The sequence below is a fragment of the Nyctibius grandis genome, chromosome 12 (assembly GCF_013368605.1).
Source record: "Nyctibius grandis isolate bNycGra1 chromosome 12, bNycGra1.pri, whole genome shotgun sequence".
Lineage (NCBI taxonomy): Eukaryota > Metazoa > Chordata > Aves > Nyctibiiformes > Nyctibiidae > Nyctibius > Nyctibius grandis.
In genome coordinates, this window is record NC_090669.1 from 1,474,778 (window position 1) to 1,497,346 (window position 22,569).

At 46.1% G+C, this 22,569-nt stretch overlaps 1 protein-coding gene across 3 annotated transcripts in view; it reads right to left on the bottom strand.

Annotated features, from left to right (window-relative positions):
- RANBP10 (RAN binding protein 10) overlaps positions 1-22,569 on the bottom strand; it is an 88,179-nt gene that overhangs the window by 58,771 nt on the left and 6,839 nt on the right. For all 3 annotated transcript variants that reach the window (XM_068411008.1, XM_068411007.1, XM_068411006.1), the window contains exon 3: positions 2,333-2,385. In XM_068411008.1, the coding sequence (XP_068267109.1) occupies positions 2,333-2,385 (53 nt within the window). The remainder of the gene's footprint in view (positions 1-2,332; positions 2,386-22,569) is intronic.

Genomic DNA, 22,569 nt, shown 5'->3' on the forward strand with positions numbered 1-22,569 from the left:
TGTAGCTCTTGGGCTTTAAAGCCACTTATCAGAAGTGGTTTGGCTAATTTGTGGTCTCTAAGGAGAAAAAAAACTAAAGAATTTATGTTGGTTGTTGAGTTTCAGGACAGGACATCTATGACATTCAGTACATACTTCCTCAGGTTAGTATTCAACCGTGTTATATATAATCCCAGGAGAATCCTAGGTTAAGCATAATCCAATCAGCAGTCTACAGGCCAAGTCTACAAGACAATCCCACCCATCTTTCCATTGCACAAGCCAGAGAGCCATTTCTTGAACAGAACATGCTCCCTGAACAGACAAAAAACTCCTCTTCCAAGCAGCCAAGCACTTCAACCCTGGGAAGAGATGATGGGACCAGACTCATGCTTCATCTTGTACAAGCACACAACCCACTTGGGTTGGTAGGACTGGGGGGAGAGGGAGTGCAGAGAGAGGAGGAGTCTAAAAACCAATACTTCTGTACCTGTTGACACCAGATCATCTTCACCTAGACATTCCCTACCTTTCTGCAACCAAGTATCACTTGAAAAAACTGGCAGTGTCCTGCCTTCCTCCTTCCCTGGTCTAGTTCTGAGTGGATAAAGATCTGTGACCTTCATTCTCTCTCCAATGTGTATATGCTGCAGTTGCCATAACAATTATTAACAAATATAGTTTGTAGTAAGATGTAAATTCTTTAAAACATGGGTGTCGCTGAAACCATTCTCCCAAAACCAGAGTTGTCATAGAAATGTAGAATAACTAAGGAGGGAAGGGACCTCCAGAAGTCACCTAGTCCAACCCCTGCTCCAAGAATGTCTAATTAGATCAGGCTGGTCAAGGCCATGTCCCGCTGAGTCCTAAGTATCTCCAAAATTAGAGGTTTCACGAGCTCTCTGGGCAGGTCTGAAACTACCAGAGAAAAACAGATGCAATGAAGGTTGTGCCCAAGTCAGACCAACAGGTCTTGGGACTTGCCTCTGACAGTGGCCCAAAGAAGACTCTTGGGGTTGATCAAACATGATCAAAGTGGCACCTGGAAAAGGAAAGTCTGCCTGCCACTGTTAGCCATGGTTGTGATTTATGAACAGCCCACACGCTGCACCGACGTTTGTCACTAAAACAACAACGCTTATTGTTGCTACATTTCAGAAATCCATAACAGAACTACAGAATCACATATTTTGCTAACAGAATAGTCAGGGATTTTGCTCCAATGCTGCAGCATTTTCACTTGGAGGTTATAAGGAAAAAATGTGCATGTTCCACTCTCTGAATACGCAAGTCACCAGCGACGATGAAAGCAAAATCCTCACCGAGAAGTGAATTCACAAGGGTCTTAGAGCAACCCCTATGGAAGCTCTTCCTTTTGTTAGGACATTCACAAAACATTCTCCTTTGGAGATACCAAGATGCATAATAAGGGCTGAGCACACGCTTCAGCTTTAAAACAACTCCACCAGAAGTAAACCCCTCTCAAGACAAAAAAAAAATCCACCCCTGGGAACCAGCAGACATTCATTCTGGTACTTGAAGAACATTTACTTCCTACCAAACACAGAAAATTTCTAGTTTAAAACCCAGCTGAAAGAATTCCTGCCACAGAAGTCACTATGTTGACCCAAATCTAGAAGTTAATAACATCCACTGTGTTAACTAAAAATTATTTTAAAAGATTGCTGATTATTTATTTGTAAAAAGAAGCTGCTTAGCCAACTTAGAGGCTAAGCTAAAACCAAACATCTCAAACAAAGGAAGCCACAATATTAACTGGAAATACCACTCTATCACATTTTCCTAGTTTTTCAGTGAGAAGAGAGAAGAGAGACAATATGACAGGCCAATTTTCATGTCATTTACAGATTATTTCATGTAAATCTGCCAAGTGGGATATACAGATTAAAACGTCGAATTATTTTGCTACTTATTTTTCAGACGCAAAGAGCTTGCATGTCTGAAAGCTCATCACCTTACCCATTACTCGTTAGTTTAATATGAATTTCTATTATTCACTAAAATCATCATAAAATCATAGAATGGGTTGGGTTGGAAGGGACCTTAAAGATCATCTAGTTCCAACCCCCTGCCACAGGCAGGGACACCTTCCACCAGACCAGGTTGCTCCAAGCCCCATCCAGCCTGGCCTTAATCATCGTTACATTAACAATACTAGTAACTCCGTTTAGAATAACACTCAACAGTTGGAAACTCCCCAATATAAGACACTTATGACATTTTATTAACAGAAACGCACACTCACTAATTCATATATAAACATTAAAATCTTTATTTCAAATGAACATTGGACACAGACCGTAAGCCAAACCAGATCTTAACAGTGACTTACCAGGAAGCCTGTTCATGTTGACCCCTTGAGCAGAAAGTCCAATTCCCATGTACCTTCAAAAAAAACAAACAAAATATCAGTCAAGCACACACTGGCCAAGCTGCAAAATTTCCTGCAGTAGAAAAACACAAAAAAAACCCACTTCAAAACAATCCACGCATCATTTAAGGTAAGGATGTTGAAATCACTAAAGATTTTCCATTACTTTTTTAGTCTTCTCTTGAATCCAAGAGAAAATGTCAGTCTGCTTTAGTGACTGACAGCTTTCTGATATACAACTACAGCTACTCTTTAGCTCTTAATTGGTAGGAAAAGGACTGAAAAACAATCAGCAATGAAATTTCTGTTGGTTTTTTTTTCCCCCCCAAATATCAGAAAAAAAAATATTTATATAGGTGATCAACAAGAGAGTAAAAAAAATACTTAAGGGCAGATATAGTATATGAGAACAAATGTCCATCGAGCCTAATGTCTCTGGGAAGAGCTGGTGGTGGCTGCATGGGACAGAGCACACAGCTGGACTTTCCAAGAACATTCTTTCATTGTCCCAACATATATTTTACACAATTTCCTAAGCAAAAGGCATTCTGTATTTCACACCACAATAGGTTTTCCTCCATCAATGTGATCACAGAATCACAGAATGTCAGGGATTGGAAGGGACCTCGAAAGATCATCTAGTCCAATCCCCCTGCCGGGGCAGGATTGCCTAGACCATATCACACAGGAAAGCGTCCAGGCGGGTTTTGAATGTCTCCAGAGAAGGAGACTCCACAACCTCTCTGGGCAGCCTGTGCCAGTGTTCGGTCACCCTCACTGTAAAAAGTTTTTCCTCATATTTATGCGGAACCTCCTGTGTTCCCGCTTGCACCCGTTGCCCCTTGTCCTGTCAAGGGATGTCACTGAGAAGAGCCTGGCTCCATCCTCACAACACTTGCCCTTTACATATTTATAAACATCAATGAGGTCACCCCTAAGTCTCCTCTTCTCCAAGCTAAAGAGACCCAGCTCCCTCAGCCTCTCCTCATAAGGGAGATGTTCCACTCCCTTAATCATCTTCGTGGCTCTGCGCTGGACTCTCTCTAGCACTTCCCTGTCCTTCTTGAACTGAGGGGCCCAGAACTGGACACAATATTCCAGATGCGGCCTCACCAGAGCAGAGTAGAGGGAGAGGAGAACCTCTCTTGACCTGCTAACCACACCCCTTCTAATACACCCCAGGATGCCATTGGCCTGATGATCATCTGCTGAACCTTTGTAAGCTCTTTGAAAAGGCAACACCCTGCAGCTCCACCATGCCATCCCTGCCCAAGCTAGTTTTGCTCGGTACTTGCATTTTCAGAACTGGAAGAGAGGAACCACATTTCCCTCTTAACTTCCTGAAGGATTTTAAAGTCCTCGTTCATACCCCATTTCCCAATGGTCTCTTCTCAAGGTTGGCTACTCCCAGTCTACTCAGCTGTTCCTCATATGCAAGCTAATCTATACCTCTCAATACTCTTGCTACACTTCCAGTTCTGCATCTTCTTTGAGAAGCAGGGGGAAACCAGAACCACAAGCACCATTCACAGCACAAACACAAGGTGATTATTACAGACAATGATGTATAATGATGTTCACCGTTTTGGTTTCTATTCCTCCCCCTCCCGCTCTCCATTATTCCATTTATTTTTTAACCGAAGATGAGAACTGAGCTTTTTCCATGGAACCAGGACACAAAGAACTTGTCCCTGCAGCTCAGAGACCATTTGGATCATTTATTCTCCTCCCAGGAAAATAATTTTACCTCCATCCAGCCTGAACTTCATATTTCCCTTTACCGTCCAGTCACCCAGTACTGTCAGACCATTCTACAGTCCTTCATCGTCAGCCCTTGATCTTACAACTCTAGTTAGCTTCATATCATCAGCAAAAAAATATTGTCTTACTACTAATTTTACTTCCAGGTCATTTATTAATAGTGAGTATCAGAGGCTTAGTACACATCCCCGCAGAAATCCACTGGTGAACATCCTCAGCTGCAGGGAGGAGAGAGGACATGACACGCACACATGGACCATTCTTTTCTCCGCCCCGTTTCCTACCTGTTAGTGAATCTTCTAACCCAGCATTCAACCACACAAGCACCTTCACTTTACCCCATGTTTCCTTTACCTTCTTCAAGAGTCTTTGAGGCTGGACATTGCCAAATGGTTTTTGCCCACCCAGGCAGATCGATCCTTATCTACAACTGCGTTCAACAGGACTGTAAGGCACGGCCAGCCTTCACAAAGGCTCCTCTTCCTCACTGCAATATTTATGCACGTATCCATTGTATTTCTTCTATTTCTGTTAATTTGCATGGTCTGTAACTCTTTCAATATCCCCTGGAACCACAGAAACAGCTGCCCTGCTCCGTTTGCTTTTAACAAACTTCCAGATTTTTAGGTTACTGCACCTTGAAATTAACAGTTCATAGAATCACAGAACAGTTTGGGTTGGAAGGGACCTTAAAGCCCATCCAGTCCCAATCCCCTGCCACGGGCAGGGACACCTTCCACCAGACCAGGTTGCTCCAAGCCCCATCCAACCTGGCCTTGAACACTGCCAGGGAGGGGGCAGCCACAGCTTCTCTGGGCAACCTGGGCCAGGCTCTCACCACCCTCACAGCAAAGAATTTCTTCCTCACAACTCATCTCAATCTCCCCTCTGTCAGTTTAAAACCGTTCCCCCTCGTCCTGTCACTCCATGCCCTTGTCAAAGCCCCTCTCCAGCTTTCCTGTAGCCCCTTCAGGCACTGGAAGGTGCTAGAAGGTCTCCTCGCAGCCTTCTCTTCTCCAGGCTGAACAGCCCCAGCTCTCTCAGCCTGTCTCCAGAGCAGAGGGGCTCCAGCCCTCTGAGCATCTCCGTGGCCTCCTCTGGGCTCGCTGCAACAGCTCCGTGTCCTTCTGATGTTGGGGCCCCAGAGCTGGACGCAGCACTGCAGGGGGGGTCTCCCGAGAGCGGAGCAGAGGGGCAGAATCCCCTCCCTCGCCCTGCTGGCCACGCTGCTGGGGATGCAGCCCATTCAGTCATTTCAGCCCAGCGAGACGTGCAGCGGGAGGTGGCCTGATCCCCAAACAGGGGCTTCACACCCCCATGGCGCTGCGGCACTGCAGGGTGGTGGGCTCTCTGCTTGGTGACAGAACAACAAGGAAAATGATACATGATCATGGTGGGGAGAATCTATTGCTAGACTCTTACCCTTCCTTCACCCAGCTCAGTGTTTTCATGCCACAAGACTAGGGCTCTTCAAGTTCAAAGTTTCTTGGGGTGAACGCTGACAAATAGGGCTATGCCAACGTAATGGCCAGCTACAACCAAGAAAGGCCAGTCCAGGTCCTTCAGCTCTCACCACGTATAAATTACGTAATTACACAAGCACCAGGAAAGCGTTAGTGTTTGATAAAGGAAATAGTAAGAAGACCACTGGACTCAGAAAAATACCTAAAAGAGGCTTTGGTAGCAGCCAGTTCAGGAGCAGAAGATTTGAACCTCCTGATGGCATTTAGGGCAAAGAAGTTTCTCTCAGAAACTCTCCAGTCACAGAGGACAGACTCCAGGACATTTGGCTGGATTTCCTATTTCTCATTTAGAAGGACAAAAAGAGATTTGTGGGGGTTTCCAAAATACCTAGGATATACATTATTACGTAGCAAATCCGATCTTCTCTGCAGAAAGGCTGAAAGCCTGCAGCCTGCCTACAAAAAGAAGAGCCCAAGGTGCTTCTGCTTGTTGAGACAGGACAGTGGATGCTCCAGTGCAACGCAGCTTAGACATAAACAAATGCCCTGAGTGTATTTCGCCCTGCTCCGAGTCCCAGGACACAGATGAAATGACTACTTCCCACAAATATTAGCCCTAAGCTTTTAGATCTGACTGGCCCCACCCTGGAGATAATCCTCTTCATCTTGCTTGGTCATGATGGAAGGAGCTCAAGGGCATCACCTTCCTTACCACAAGTTAAGAAGCTCCTCCAGCACAAACAGGGATCGTTTCACCTGCACTAAGGGAACTGTCAGCCAAAGGTCAGCTGGCATCTGCCTGGGCACACACGCGCTCCAAGGAGGGATTAGAGGCTGCCAAGATACGGCCTAACACAGAAACACAGAAATACAGAATCGTTTGGTTGGAAAGGACCTTTAAGATCATCGAGTCCAACCGTTAACCCAGCGCTGCCAAGCCCACCACTAAAAAGACATCCCAAAGGTTTCTGCTGCCACATGTCGCAAAGTAGCCAGGCAAGACGTGACAAAAGAGCGGAGTGGGGAGGATTCATATAAAATTAAGCCCTGCGTCGTCTCCAGTATGTCCTAAGTAGAAAGCTCAATGGTAAAGACCAGCATTGCTTCAAAAGATACAGGAACTGGGCAGAGGCAAGGCAAGACTTTCAGGCATTCATCCCCAAACCTAAACTTGCAGAGGACTACAAGGATGAAACAACCTATTCTCTAGACTATCTACTCCTCAGTAACTAACAAACAACAACAAAAAAAGCTTCATCTGAGAAGGGACGCCATAACTGCTAGCACCTCTGTTCCACTGAGTCCAGAGGGGAAGACGTTGTTTCTCTTCGGCCTAGGAGCTCCCCTGAAACACACCTGAGCAGAGATGTGAAGGCAGCACCGTGGCAGTGATCAGCTAAAAGAGCAGCTAGTCGCTATTCTGATCTTGTGTGGCAGTAAAAGGGTTCAGCTTTTTAAGAACAGAGATCATTTGCTGGTCTCCCCTATTATAATAGAGAATACAGCCTGCAGAACACCCCCACCCAAGAACCCTCCAGCACCAACAACTGCCATGAAAAGGACACAGGCAAATTATCAAAACATCTATGTTCCAGCACTAGCAAGGTCCTTCACCAGAAGATCTTAAAGAAATTACCTTGGTATAAAAAAAGAAAGTCATCTCACAGACCAGTAACTGGTTTAAATGATAAGAGATGAAGGGTAAGAAAAATGCTTCCAGGAATACACAGATGAGGTAAAGCTGTCATATTACAGGCTCAGAACAAATACCTGTGACCTGAAAAGGAGACTTGGGAATGCCAAGAAAAAAAAAAAAAGGGGGGAGAAAGAAAGGAGGAGGGTGGAAAGAATCATAGTTAAAGACCATTAAAAGACCAACATGATTAAGCACTATGATAACGAGAATCACAGAATCGTTTGGTTGGGAAGGACCTTTAAGACCATCGAGTCCAACCATTAACCCAGCACTGCCAAGCCCACCACTAACCCATGGCCCTCAGCACCACATCTACATGGCTTTTAAATCCCCCCAGGGATGGGGACTCCACCACTGCCCTGGGCAGCCTGTGCCAGTGCTTGACAACCCTTTCCATGAAGAAATTGTCCCTGATCTCCAACCTAAACTTCCCCTGGCACAACTTGAGGCCGTTTCCTCTCGTCCTGTCGCTTGTTACCTGGGAGAAGAGACCGACCCCACCCCGCTACACCCTCCTTTCAGGCAGTTGTGGAGAGCGAGAAGGTCTCCCCTCAGCCTCCTTTTCTCCAGCCTAAACCCCCACAGGTCCCTCAGCCGCTCCCCATCACACTTGTGCTCCAGACCCTTCCCCACCTTCGCTGCCCTTCTCTGGACTCGCTCCAGCACCTCAAGGTCTTTCTTGTAGTGAGGGGCACAAAACTGCACCCAGGATTCGAGGTGCGGCCTCACCAGTGCCGAGTCCAGGGGGACGATCCCTGCCTTAGTCCTGCTGGCCACACTGGCGCTGGTACAAGCCAGGAGGCTGGTGGCCTTCTTGGCCACCTGGGCACACTGATGGCTCACATTCAGCCACCATCGACCAACACCCCCAGGTCCTTTTCCACCAGGCACTTTCCAGACACTCTTCCCCCAGCCTGTAGCAGTGCGTGGGGTTGTTGTGACCCAAGTGCAGGGCCTGAGAACTACTCCCACCAACCACACCCTGGGCTGAGGTAGTACAAATGCAGCCAGCAGGTCAAGGGAAGGAATTTGCTCCCCTCTATTCAGCACCTGTGAGTATCACATTCAGTTTGTGGCTTTCCAACACAAGGAAGAGTAACAAACTGGAGCGAGTGCAAGACAGTCAGGGGGCTCAAGCCACATGGTGTATGAGGAGAGGCTGAAGGAAATGCATTAGTTCAGTCTTCAGAAGAGAACACAAAGGAGGGATCAAAGTTGTAACAAAGAAAACTCCAATTAGACATTACTGAAAAGATTTTAACCATGAGCGTGACCGAACACTGGAAGAAGGGCCCAGAAAAGTTACTGAATGTTCACCCTTAGTCAGCAACTTAACTGCACATTGTCCTGAAGAACCTGATGTACCTTTGAGGTTGGCCCCGCTTTGACCGGGGAGTTGAACTGGATGACCTACAGAAACCCTTTCCAAGCTAAATTATTCAACAATATCTTGACTCAGGAGAGTTTTGCTGACAGGCAGCGAACTCTTGGCTAGCAGTGCAGAAAGCAGGATATCGACCAAGCTGAGAAAAGACAGAACTTCCTGAAGCACACACATACACCGCAAGCTAAGTCCTGATCTGATCCAGTTTTCTTCCTAGTCACCAAGGAGGACGGTTCATCCAGGAAAGCCTGGTTCCTGATGTACAAAACAACCCTGAGCTCACAAACAAAACATGCCACGATGACTGCTGCCTGGCACATTGCCATGAGCCCTTCAGCCGAAGAGCTGAAGGGCTCCTGAGTGTCCACTTGAAGAAAAACAACAAGGAAGATTCTGCTTTGATGTAGAGAACTCAAGGATAGAGAAGACTTTAAGAGAAAGCGCTACGTGGTCTCCTTCCTCTGAATCCCTTAAAAAAAAAAAAAACCACACACGTATCTCTTTTCTCCTCTGTAATCAAGACTTTTTAAACATCACACTCTACTCTAGTGGCTCAGCTATTTCATTCTTCAGAACTCTTGACCGAAGACAAGACAACCCCTAATGATTTGTTCCTGTGTTTTACGGATAAATAACACTGTTGTTGCAGTAACTCTTCAATAGGAGCCAGAAAATCATTTAAAAACAGAGATCTGCATGTGTTTTATTGACAAATGACGTTGTATTAACTCTTCAGCTTGAGCTAGATAATCCTTCAACAGCAAACACTGGCATTTAGGAGCCTCTAAACATTCCTACTTTTTCAAAGCCCTTGACAAAAAGTTCTCTCTTGGTTTTACAGACTCTCCAGCTTGCTTCCCATCCCTGATGTTTTGTGAGGGAAAAAATACTCCTTTGACATTTCAGACCTTGAGCCAGCTGTCCCTCAAGTCATTTTGGTCAACCTTCTTTTCACAGAATCACAGAATCAATCAGGCTGGAAGAGCCCTCTGGGATCATCGAGTCCAACCATTGCCCTGACACCACCATGGCAACTAGACCAGGGCACTTAGTGCCATGTCCAGTCTTAAACCCCTCCAGAGACGGTGACTCCACCACCTCCCTGGGCAGCCCCTTCCAATGGCTAATGACCCCTGCTGAGAAGAAATGCTTCCTAATGTCCAACCTGAACCTCCCCTGGCGAAGCTTGAGGCTGTGTCCTCTTGTCCTATCGCTGGTTGCCTGGGAGAAGAGGCTGACTCCCACTTCACTACAACCTCCCTTCAGGTAGTTGTAGACTGCAATAAGGTCACCTCTGAGCCTCCTCTTCTCCAGGCTAAACACCCCCAGCTCCCTCAGAAAACAAACAGAAAGTTTGTTCTTTCCATTTTTCTCATCTAATAACATGTCAGCTTTTGGAAGGTGTATCTCTATCCTCTCTCACTCTCGTGTCTAATTATGTCAACCGTTAAGTCCTTTTGAGCCTCTCCAGTAGTTTACGCACATTTACACTGATCCTCCAATACGATGTGTCTCTCCTTAAACAGTCTCCATACCACCTGAAAGCATTTTATCCTTATGATTGCATCTTCTTTATTAACTCTTCTTAAACAAGCTTCTTCAATTTATACTGGTTTGTTTTCTGGTTTGGTTTTTTCTTTTCTAAAGACCACTGAAGCGGTCGCCTTTGTATCGTGCTTCCCAAAGGACGTTAAACATAAGTACTTATGGCCAGTGCTGCAAAGCAACTTAAAACCGCACATTTTTTGTAAGCATTTGCTCAGAGCATGAGTCAGAAGTTACATCCTTTCTCAGGAGTTCCCTGACTAGCCGCTCCAAAGCATTTATGGCACCTAAAAATTTAGTCTCACACGGTCAGGTGATATACACACATCTATAATGAATACACTGAATTTTAAGGATATATTTACAACCTTCCAGGCACAGCACGGAAGATTTCTCCCTCGATCTGTAGGGAGCAGTCCAGCTCTTCCTCGCCACCTTCTTAGCAATATGTGGCAGATAACGCAGCGTGCGTGTTAGCATTTCAGTTTTCTTATTCCTGCCGAGTTTTCTTTGCTACATGGTGGGTTTTACTAGTTGGATTTCTTTTTAGCTACGTGTGTGAGCAGTCAGGATCAGTCCACAGCTAGAACTACATTCCAGGTCGATATTGCTTCAGAAAGCAGCGAAAAGTGCCACCTCTGCCAACTGCTCAAGTCTCAGGGGAGCTGTGATTCAAGGTCCCAAATTGTTTGAATACACAATAAAGGCACCATCTAAGCCTGGAGCAGCAATACCAGAGTGCTTGGTCCTGACTCTGGCAGGCCCAAAAACACTTAGCAAAAATCCATCGAGGAGCAGACCACTTAATTACTCTGGCAGAATGATCCCCACCACCTTCCCCTGCTCACATTAGCAAGGCCAAGGCCTCTTGGATTTGCTGGCAGCTGCCAAATTTTGTTCAATGAGCAGGACGTGGCCCTCGGCGTAGGGAATGTTTCTTATGTCCTGATCTATTTAGCTGAGCCGAAGGTAAAACACAGTAAAACTGCGGCCGCTTTGTCTCCTCTAGCGCAGCTTCATCATGCGGTGGTGTCACCTTCCTTAGTTTCGGTGTCACCCAGCACAGCTCCACTGGCCAGCTCCGTCCCTCCTTACTGCCTGAGGGTGCCTGCCTGTTCCTCTCGCTCTGCTTCTGCTGCTGTGGACATTAGCACACCTGGGATTGAAGAGAGGGAGCTGACACCACTTCTGCTCGCAACCCTGGTGCACAGCTTCATCGGAATTGGGGCTGCAGCACTTTGCTGGCTTCCCTTCTGTCCCCACCCTTCGCTGGGTCATGGCACTGCCTTGCCAACAGAAGGGTGGCAACACCAAGCAAACTGTTGGAAATCACAAGAAATAATTGTTGAACTCAGCTAAAAATAGGTCATCTTCCACTTCAGCTTATCCTGCTTCACTTGATTATTTTCTATGCGGATTCATCCTCCTCCTTTTCTGTACTGCAGCAAATCCCACGCACGTAACCGAGGGCAAAAATGCATGCAACAGTATCTTTCCATTTTCAGGCTACACAGCTTTAAATTAGGGCTAGAAGCTTGTATTTTTAGAAAAAGCAGAATCCAGAAATTCTGAATTTAAGATTACGCTTTAATCTAGATACACAACACGATGGAAACGTGTCACTGAAAAAAAAGATTAAAAAAGAACACGACCACAAGCCTTCCTGGTTCACAAAATTTTGCTGATCAACTTACGCCCCCATTTAAAGCTTAAGACAAACTTTGAAAATAAGACCACGATGAGTGTAGAACTGTACACAGAATTTGCAGGCAAACCCAAATAAAAGCAGACTCTCTCACCATGCTGGATTTCAACTCCGCAGCCTACAGCTTATACCCAGGACTTCAAATGGTCACATACTTGATTGCTGGTTATTGTTTCAGAAGATGCTAGCTACTTTGCTTTTCCCATCTACTATCGATTAACCTATCGGAAGGGATGGATGAAGCGACCTTTGAGACCTACAAAGCCTCAGATTAAAAATCGCTCTATTCTCTTGAAAATTGAGAGGAAAAAAAAAATTCTTCAACTCCTCCACCACCAAAAGCATCAGCTGCTTTCTGAACTTCGTGGTGCAGCTTCTCACTTCCTCACCTCCAAATGCTCCAAACCAGTTCTGTGTATACAATAAATTCAAAACTAGTTCAACGGTATTTGTGGGCATCATCAAATACAACCTACTGCTTAGTTTTTTAAATGAATCAATTATAACATTCAATATCATTCAACATAAATCTCTACAGTCTGCCCGCCTGCATCATCCCTGGTTGGATGGTTGGACTTGCTGATCTTAAAGGTCTTTTCCAACCAAAACGATTCATGATTCTATGGGTTTGGAGGTTTCAGGTGTGGACAGACTCCATATGAGGTATCCATTAACTGGAGTCCCTTTCTGAGAGATTCAAAGAGCCTCTCAGACAAGGACACACAGAAACTTTAGCACCCACTTTCAAACTGGAAAAAAAACTTTTTTTTTCAGGGTTTTGGGTAATGATATATTTAAATCCATTATCCATCATACGTAAGATATACACCTTAACTAAAGCCAGGCAAAAGTGACCTCCTAAAACCATCTTCTCAGCAGTGAACAATGAATTCTTGGAACTGCCCCACACACCCGATGAGAAGTTTCAAAAACGCTGCATCAGTCGATCAATTCCAAATAGAGCAGACAGACAAAAATAAACGCAGACACATGTTAGTGATTCAGCCAGAAGAACAGTCGTGTTTCCACTTACCAGCAGCCTCGGCAGTTACCATAGCACCAAATTTTTCCAGACTTCTACCCCACCTCAGCCCTGCCCAGTCAATCCTAGTTGCTTTTTAAAATTACCACCAGTCACAGCATCATCTCTGCCTCTTTTATCCACGCGCCAGCTCTCCTTGGCCCCAGCAGAGCCATGAAGGACCTCGGTAGCAAACCCAGACGGCTCCACACACGGCACACGAGCAGCAGGATTGCCAATATTTTTCCCCTCTCCTAGATCTTACAGCACTGTCACCCGGGTAAAATTAAGTTCAAAGAGACAAAGCTTTTTGGTTCCCTCCCCCAGTTCCCAAGTACTTCAGCAGTAAACATCAGCACGTACACAACTCCAGCACAGTGATGTCTAAATAGGACAGCATTCACTGGTGGCTCCTAAGAGAACTTGTGTCATGGATTGTGGAGTGCAGATATTTTCAATGTTGCAACTTAAATGTGTATATTTAAAAAAAAAGAAAAAGTTATATATTTTTCTTCTTCTTCTAATAAAAGACTTTCCCTAGCAAAGAGACAGAAAGAGCCAAAATGATGTCGGTACTTCTAAATCAAAATTTAACTCCAAGATACAAAAGATCTCAGCTGCACTGACTCAGCCAGGAAGCATTATCTATCATCATCAAGCAGAAATTATCCAAAAAGCTACAAGAATAGTTATTTCACAGGAGTGACAGTATTTGACTGACCTGAATTCAAACAAAGGCATCTCTTAAAGAGGTTATTTTAAGTGTGACACAGTCATACGAGCAGAGGAGTACACCAACGGCTGTGTCTGGTTTGTCCCCAGAAGGGGAATCCACCCATGTCACAAGCAATTCTTTGAGTCAAAAGATATTTCTTCAGAACAAACACGATACCCCGAGAGCCTGCCAAAAAGTCAACGTAAGGGAAGGTTTTTGGCTAGTCTAAAGCTACTTTGTGCAAGCAACCCACAAAAATCCTCACGAACCCAGCAGAAAAATTTAAGAACAGACCTGCCCTTTGACAGCGAGTAGCTAATGCTGAAATTCCAGCACTTGCATCTATTTGGCTTTTCAAGGGCAGGAATTCTCAGATGGGATGAATTTTGTTTAACATCTTTGTCAGCAACAGGGACAGAGGGATTGAGTGCGCCCTCAGCAAGTTTGCCAAGACACCAAGCTGTGTGGTGCGGTGACACGCTGGAGGGCAGGGATGGCATCCAGAGGGACCTGGACAGGCTGGAGAGATGGGCCCGTGCAAACCGCATGGAGTTCAACAAGGCCAAGTGCAAGGTCCTGCACGTGGGTTGGGGCAATCCCAAGCACAAACACAGGCTGGGCGGAGAATGGATGGAGAGCAGCCCTGAGGAGAAGGACTTGGGGGTGACGGCTGACGAGAAGCTCACCATGAGCCAGCAACGTGCGCTGGCAGCCCAGAAAGCCACCCGTGTCCTGGGTTGCATCCCCAGCAGCGTGGCCAGCAGGGCGAGGGAGGGGATTCTGCCCCTCTGCTCCGCTCTCGGGAGATCCCCCTGCAGTGCTGCGTCCAGCTCTGGGGCCCCAACATCAGAAGGACACGGAGCTGTTGGAGCGAGTCCAGAGGAGGCCACGGAGATGCTCAGAGGGCTGGAGCCCCTCTGCTCTGGAGACAGGCTGAGAGAGTTGGGGCTGTTCAGCCTGGAGAAGAGAAGGCTCTAGGGAGACCTTCTAGCACCTTCCAGTGCCTGAAGGGGCTGCAGGAAAGCTGGAGAGGGGCTTTTGACAAGGGCATGGAGTGACAGGACGAGGGGGAACGGTTTTAAACTGAAAGAGGGGAGATTGAGATGAGATGTGAGGAAGAAATTCTTTGCTGTGAGGGTGGTGAGACACTGGCCAAGGTTGCCCAGAGAAGCTGTGGCTGCCCCCTCCCTGGCAGTGTTCAAGGCCAGGTTGGATGGGGCTTGGAGCAACCTGGTCTGGTGGAAGGTGTCCCTGCCTGTGGCAGGGGGGTTGGGACTGGATGGGCTTTAAGGTCCCTTCCAACCCAAACCATTCTGTGATTCTATGAATGAAGAACTCATTGGGTAGAACAGAGGAGCACACAGCAACAGAACTCAGGTACACCTATACTTTATATTCTTCAGTTTTAAGAATCCCAGGAGGAAAGGACATCTCCCTTTGAATGCCTGGAAAGCATCCAGCACTTGGGAGGCATTGCTATATACAAAATAAATAAAGGTGGGGCAGGAGGAGGGAGAAAGCAGTTAGGCCACGGTCCTAACTGGATCAGGGCAGCACACGTTAAACAAAGGAGGAGGCATTGCTTTTCCGAAAAAGCTACAAGACTTTCTCCAAGAAACTTAAGAGTACTCATCTCAAATGCTAGTGCTGACAACGAGCAGAGCACATTTATTAAGGCTCTGCAATGAAAAGAAAGATATTATGGTTCTCCTTTATTTATTTCTTAACCTATTGAAAGGTACCAAGTCAGGATGGTGGAACAATGTTCCCAGTGCCTGTGAAGTTCACCTAGGAGGCAGACAAAATTCATCCCATCTAAAGCTGGGAAACTGAAGGTGGAAAAAGACATTGGTTGGCTATCTATCTAATGGTCACAAGCCTAGAGCTCTTCTTTACTCTGCCAGTAACACCCTGACACAGCAGTCTCCTTAGAGCATGCTTTAGTACGTATGCTGAGCTACACTGAGGCCCAGGCTTAAAGAGTTAAAACCAGAGACATTAAATAATTTGTTTTGTAGGCCACGACTTCCAGTAAAGCAGTCGTTCCCTGCTCAGTCAGGGAACTAACAATATCACTGACACGCGGTGGAAATTCCTGGGATTGGCATTTTATTACGTGGCTCAGCCACGACCGAGCAACCCAGCTGAGCCACGAGTTAAACAAGGGATGTTCCTCTCTTCCAGACGTGAGTTGGTGCTTCAAAGGCTTCCTGCATCCTGCAATTTTTGCTAACAACCACACCTATCTGGGAGGAATCCTGTCCTCCCAGCTATCATGCACCCCACTCTTTCAACACACACAGTTAAGGCTAAAATAATCAAGCTAAATTACTAAGTTTGAGATTAATAATAACACTCAGTCACGCTGGTGGCATTTCAGAGACTTCCACAGTCTCTTGTGCAAAGCTCAGGACTATCATTCTGGTCTGAGATGCGCCCTGACTTCATGCCAGGTTTAAAGAGTGGCGAGAAATGATAACCCCTATCAATTTACCACCTGAAACCACATTGTCACAGCTGGGGGTGGAGGGAAGGGGCATGTTATTTTAAAGCAGGGAAAAAACAAGTCACATCTGTGTGAAAAAATTACCTACAGTACCTAAAATACTGGATTCCAACTGTCCCTCACTCCTCAGTCTAACAATAAATATTGTGGATCTACTTCATAATGGAATATAATGAATCTCTAAAGTGGAAGCGGTGCTGGTTTTATTCATGGATGTTGTGCTGTTCTGTAACAGCGCTTCAGAAATAGCACTGACGGGTTCCAGAAAGAATCCCAATTCCCCAAGCAGAGGCCAGTAAAGACAAATAATGCAAGGCTGAAAAGAAGTAAAGGCATGAAAAAATTCCTAAGAGCTCATTAAAAACAACTCCAAGTATCCCGAGGCACGGAGGAGTCCACTGCACATCAGCCCTCAGAAAGGCAGAGAAGGTCTAAAAGCCAAAGAACATGGAAGAGAAGGTGAGCAAGCAGAACAAAATTAAGAGGCAGTAACCTGGTAATATAACACATCTTCCCACTCTGTTTATGAGTAAATACTGATAAAACTATAGCAGAATAAAAAACTGTTTTCACTAGACCAAGGTATCAGATTTCCAGCTCCTTAGAAAACCTTCCAATTTTAGGATCACGTTGATCTGGTATCTGTCAGCTGCAGGAAGGGTCAAATCTGTCCCTTGTCTGTGTTACCTTTCAGGAAGGGAAAAGATGGATAATGTAGATTAGCAATATGTTTAGGAATACTTAAAGACAGAAAATACAGATCAGAGATGAAGACTTGACTTGAGCACCATTTAAGAAAGAAAAGGCATAATACAAAAATGTCACGGTTTAAAGAAAACTGATGGCAGATGCTCCCTAGTAACCCTGTCCCCACCCCAGAAGGGGAAGGAAAAGAGAAAAGGGAGAGAGACTGATGGGCTGGAAAGTTAAAACAGTTTTAATAAACTATAACAATGAAAAAGAAGATAATAATAATGGAAATAATATATACAAATATATACAAAACCAAGACTGAGCTCCCCCAATGTCGGTCACATCACCCCCAGCACTGCAGGGCAGGCTCCGGGAAGGCCCAGGCTGGGCCCAGCGACGGTCGAGAGCTGGATTCAGGGATGCAGGGATTGGGATCGAGGGCAGAACAGGAACAGACAGAGTCCTCTTCAGATGCCAGCCATAAGAGAGCAAGACCCTCGTGATCCCCCGGCTTTATACTGGGAATGACGTGTATGGGGTGGAATACCTCGCTGGTTAATTTTGGGTCACCTGCCCCGTCCGCTCCTTATAAATTCCTATAGTGAGGAATTTAGCAGTGACCTCGGTTTCTCTAGGAATAAGTCTAAGCAAGAGCCTTTCTGCACAACATCCCTACCGGTACCTCAGTGATAACTATAAATTTCGAGCGTTATCAGTCCTAGAAGCAGACGCTGTCTGCAAAACATGCAGTTAGTTCTAGTGCAGTTACTTAGAACAAACTTAGCCGAAAGGAAAAATCACTGAAAGGAAAATTGCTTCTGTTTCAGTTCAAACCAGGACAACAAGCCTCACCAGGCTAAAATCACCGCTAGGATATGGCCAGAACAACCAACTTCTCCATCTGCCACTCCAAGCACCATCACATCCAACAGGACTCCAAACCCTGCAATATACTGTGGGTGAAACAAACTGCATCTGAAGCCAAGGTGTCCCACCAACTTAGTCTCCCAACTTTAGACTTCTCACTCTTGACAGCTGACTTGTTCTCTACGTCAGCTGGTATCCAACAAAGCTCACACAAACCATGTCAGTGGCACATGGTGCATTCAGTCCGGGAACAGCATAAAGCATTACTGATACTAACTCTCTGGTTATTTATTCTGGTAACACCCAATTGAATAAGTAGAATTTTTGTTCAGTTTGTCCTACGGATTAACAAACCTCACTTCCACATGCGCTCTGTTCAGAGTTGCTGAAAATTTTTATCCACTGTAGTCACAGAAAGACTACAGGTGTCACACTGAAGACTTATCTTGCATTTCAGTCCAGCATAAGTCAGCTTCAAACAGCAGCTCGAGTTCCTGGTTTCTCCACTAAAACACAGGGGGAACAACGTAAATGCAATACCCAAATCGGAAGAAAACACTCTGCTGCCAGGTAGCTAGCTCTCTTAAGAGGTGTTCTCCCACCCTTAGAGGCTAATTTGCTCTGGTTTAGGCTTCGATCTGGAAATTGATAGTAACAATTCTGAGGCAAGGAGGATTTACCTGCGAACGCAAGTTTTCACGAAGTTACAGAAAAAAATAACTGCAATATTTACATATGAACTTTTTTATGTGGAAAACACATCACAGAAAAAGTAACACACAAAGTTTTGACAGATGTATTCACGAAACAAGAGTATTTTCTCTTTAAAACAATAACAAAACAGCCAGAGAGTCAGGGAGAGCACTGGGAAAGCAACACGCGCTGAATTCACAGATCTTTCCATGCTGACGTCTCCACAACAAGGGACAACGTGGAGATGTGGAGAGCACCAATACAAAGAAGTTGTAAACAAGAAGGAAGATTGGATCTCTAGGATTGAAACTGCGGTGTGGAAACAGAGCTCCAGTCTTATCCCCCAGGTAGAATGTAAACCTCATGCCTAGAAAAGCAGTTATGAAAATGAATCAGTCATTTTCAGAGCCAGTCTCACCTCGGTGCCTGGCAAGATCATGGAGCAGATCCTCCTGGAAACTATACTGAGGCACACAGAACTCAAGGGGGTGATTGGTGACAGCGAACATGGCTTCATTAAGGGCAAATCATGCCTGACAAATTTGGTGGCCTTCTACGACAGGTTACAGCACTGGTGGATATGGGAAGAGTGACTGATGTCATCTACCTGGACTTGTGCAAAGCACTTGACACTGTCCTGCATGACATCCTTGTCTCCAAATTGGAGAGACATGGACTCGACAGATGGACCACTCAGTGCACAAGGAATCGGCTGGAGGGTCGCACTCAAAGAGTAGCGGTCAACGGCTTGATGTCCAAGTGGACACCAGGGAGGAGCAGTGTTCCTCAGGGGTCAGTATTGGGACCAGTCCTGTTTAACATCTTTGTCGGCGACCTGGACAGTGGGATTGATGCACCCTCAGCAAGTTTGCCAAGGCACCAAGCTGTGCGGTGCAGTCGACACGCTGGAGGGAAGGGATGGCATCCAGAGGGACCTGGACAGGCTGGAGAGCTGGGCCTGTGCGAACCGCATGGAGTTCAACAAGGCCAAGTGCAAGGTCCTGCCCGTGGGTCGGGGCAATCCCAAGCACAAACACAGGCTGGGCGGAGAATGGATGGAGAGCAGCCCTGAGGAGGAGGACTTGGGGGTGATGGCTGACGAGAAGCTCACCATGAGCCAGCAACGTGCGCTGGCAGCCCAGAAAGCCACCCGTGTCCTGGGCTGCATCCCCAGCAGCGTGGCCAGCAGGGCGAGGGAGGGGATTCTGCCCCTCTGCTCCACTCTCGTGAGACCCCCCTGCAGTGCTGCGTCCAGCTCTGGGGCCCCAACAGCAGAAGGACACGGAGCTGTTGGAGCGAGTCCAGAGGAGGCCACGGAGATGCTCAGAGGGCTGGAGCCCCTCTGCTATGGAGACAGGCTGAGAGAGCTGGGGCTGTTCAGCCTGGAGAAGAGAAGGCTCCGGGGAGACCTTCTAGCACCTTCCAGTGCCTGAAGGGGCTACAGGAAAGCTGGAGAGGGGCTTTTGACAAGGGCATGGAGTGACAGGACGAGGGGGAACGGTTTTAAACTGACAGAGGGGAGATTGAGATGAGATGTGAGGAAGAAATTCTTTGCTGTGAGGGTGGTGAGAGCCTGGCCCAGGTTGCCCAGAGAAGCTGTGGCTGCCCCCTCCCTGGCAGTGTTCAAGGCCAGGTTGGATGGGGCTTGGAGCAACCTGGTCTTGTGGAAGGTGTCCCTGCCTGTGGCAGGGGGTTGGGACTGGATGGGCTTTAAGGTCCCTTCCAACCCAAACCAGTCTGTGATTCTATGATTCTATAAACCTGGCAGCGCAGTCGATATAACGCAGTTAACACGGTTCAGCTTTACAGGGTCAGTGGCAGAGCTGGAGAAAAAGAGTCAAGCATCACAGCAGATGATAAATTCTTTGGTAGTTCATCATCCCAGAGCTTCATAAGTAAAGGAAAAAAGTTTCCCCCCTATAAAAGTTATGCAATTTGTACAATTTAATTATTAAACAGAGAATTGCTTAGATTTATAACCCTAGAACACTTAGACAATTAGTTCCCGTTATTCTTTGATTTGATTTATTAACTGTAAACATATTCTGATGAACTGAAGCATAATCATGTTTTACGTATACTCTAAAGGTGCTCAGTGGATTTTGCTAGTTTCCTTTTGCCACATTCCCACTTTTTCTAGAACAGATATTCAGAAATAGCAGGGGGAGGGGGAAAGAGAAAGAAGGAAACTTTAAAAAAACACTTTTCCTGAAATTTTTCTTCTTTACTGTGCAAAATGTCACAACTCTAACTGGACAAAAAAAAAGAAAAAAGAAAAATTAACTGAAAGACAGAAGTTATCACAGCCTGAAATGTAGGAGATCTCAAGACTTCAGACATACCTAAGTGCACACAAGTGAAAGTCACACATCACCATCACTACTTCCATTTCGTTACCTAATTTCACAAATTATTTTAATGAGAAATTGATATTCTACCATTACAACGGCTGGGCCCATGACACTGCTATAAAGCACCGAGATTCACTTTCCACTTCATTGATTTAATAAAGAAAAGGCAATTAAACAAACAGTTATCAACCGCAAATCGCATATTCCAATCTCACATTGAACAAGTTGCTCTTAATATTACTCTTAATATTAGAGTTTAGCAGCACAACGACACAATAACAGCTCAGATGAGATGTCGTCAAGTAATGTGAAACCTCCACAGAAAACCAGAGTGTCTCTACGCTTCAGAGCACCAAGCTCAGCCAGTCGGTAGCTGGGCAAGCAAGACCTGCTTGGGCAAGACTGCAAATGCGAACAAGGTGAGAGCTGTTTACTCAACCTACTTGGGGGGATTTATTTATGTGTTGGTTTGTTCAAATGAATGTCTGCGGAAGAGCATAAATTCCAGTGAGCAGAGATCCCTGCAAAGAGAAGAACCCCCTTTCTGTGCTGGTTTTGGATTCCTGGAAAGCAGGATGGCAAAAAAACAGAAAGGGGGAGGGAATCAATTATTTACAGGCTTATCAGATACAAATAAGGGATCACACAGCATGTGCAGACACCAGAAATCCTCAGTTGCCCCAGAATATTCCTTAGCCTGCCCTACAGCCACACGTGGCATTATACTGTGTCCACAGTGCAACCAGCCATAGATGCACACAGACCACCGTGCCGTTAAAGCCACCGACGTCAGAGCACTTCATGGACAGACCTTCTACCAGCATCTGGAAACCATGAGAGCACACGGGTGAAAGGCTTTTCAAAGAGCAATCACACTCACCGTGGGCTGAAGAGAAATGGAAAGTTGGCAAGGAGAACCGTAAGCAAGGAAGAGAGGGGCAGACTGCTCGTTACTAATGTAAAGACTGCTAAACAACCCATACCTCTGACCTTTATTTTTCTTTTTCAGTCAGAGAGAAACTAAGCTATTTTTAAGTCTGGGATATGGTGCACTTGTTTATGAAAGCTAAAGGCGGATTTTAAATAAACTATGGTATGGACTAAGCTAGATTGGCTCTTCAGCTGCTCTCTTCAAAGTCCTCTTTCCTCCCTCTCTCAGAAAAATGCCCACCACCTCAACCAGCGCTGACCAAAATCTCTGTACAACAGGCTGCACATCTCAAAGCAACTGTGAAACGGTGCTGGAAGAATCACAGAATCAATCAGGTTGGAAGAGCCCTCTGGGATCATTGAGTCCAACCATTGCCCTGACACCACCATGGCAACTAGATCATGGCACTAAGTGCCGTGTCCAGTCTTGTCTTAAACACCTCCAGAGATGGTGACTCCACCACCTCCCTGGGCAGCCCCTTCCAATGGCTAATGACCCTTGCTGAGAAGAAATGCTTCCTAATGTCCAACCTGAACCTCCCCTGGCAAAGACTGAGGCTGTGTCCTCTTGTCCTATTGCTCGTTGCCCGGGAGAAGAGGCCACCTCCCACTCCACTACAACCTCCCTTCAGGTAGTTGTAGACTGCACTAAGGTCACCTCTGAGCCTCCTCTTCTCCAGGCTGAACAACGCCAGAAGGATACCAACACACCCTGTTGCCCATGTCTTCCCACCCTCCCTCTTCTGCCCTTCTGGGTCTCCTCTTCCCCACTCAATGCACAGAAAACACCATATCAAGGATTGATCCAGCAAAAACACAGTTAAATGTTATCCACCTCATTACACAGTCACTAGTGCTGGCACAAAGG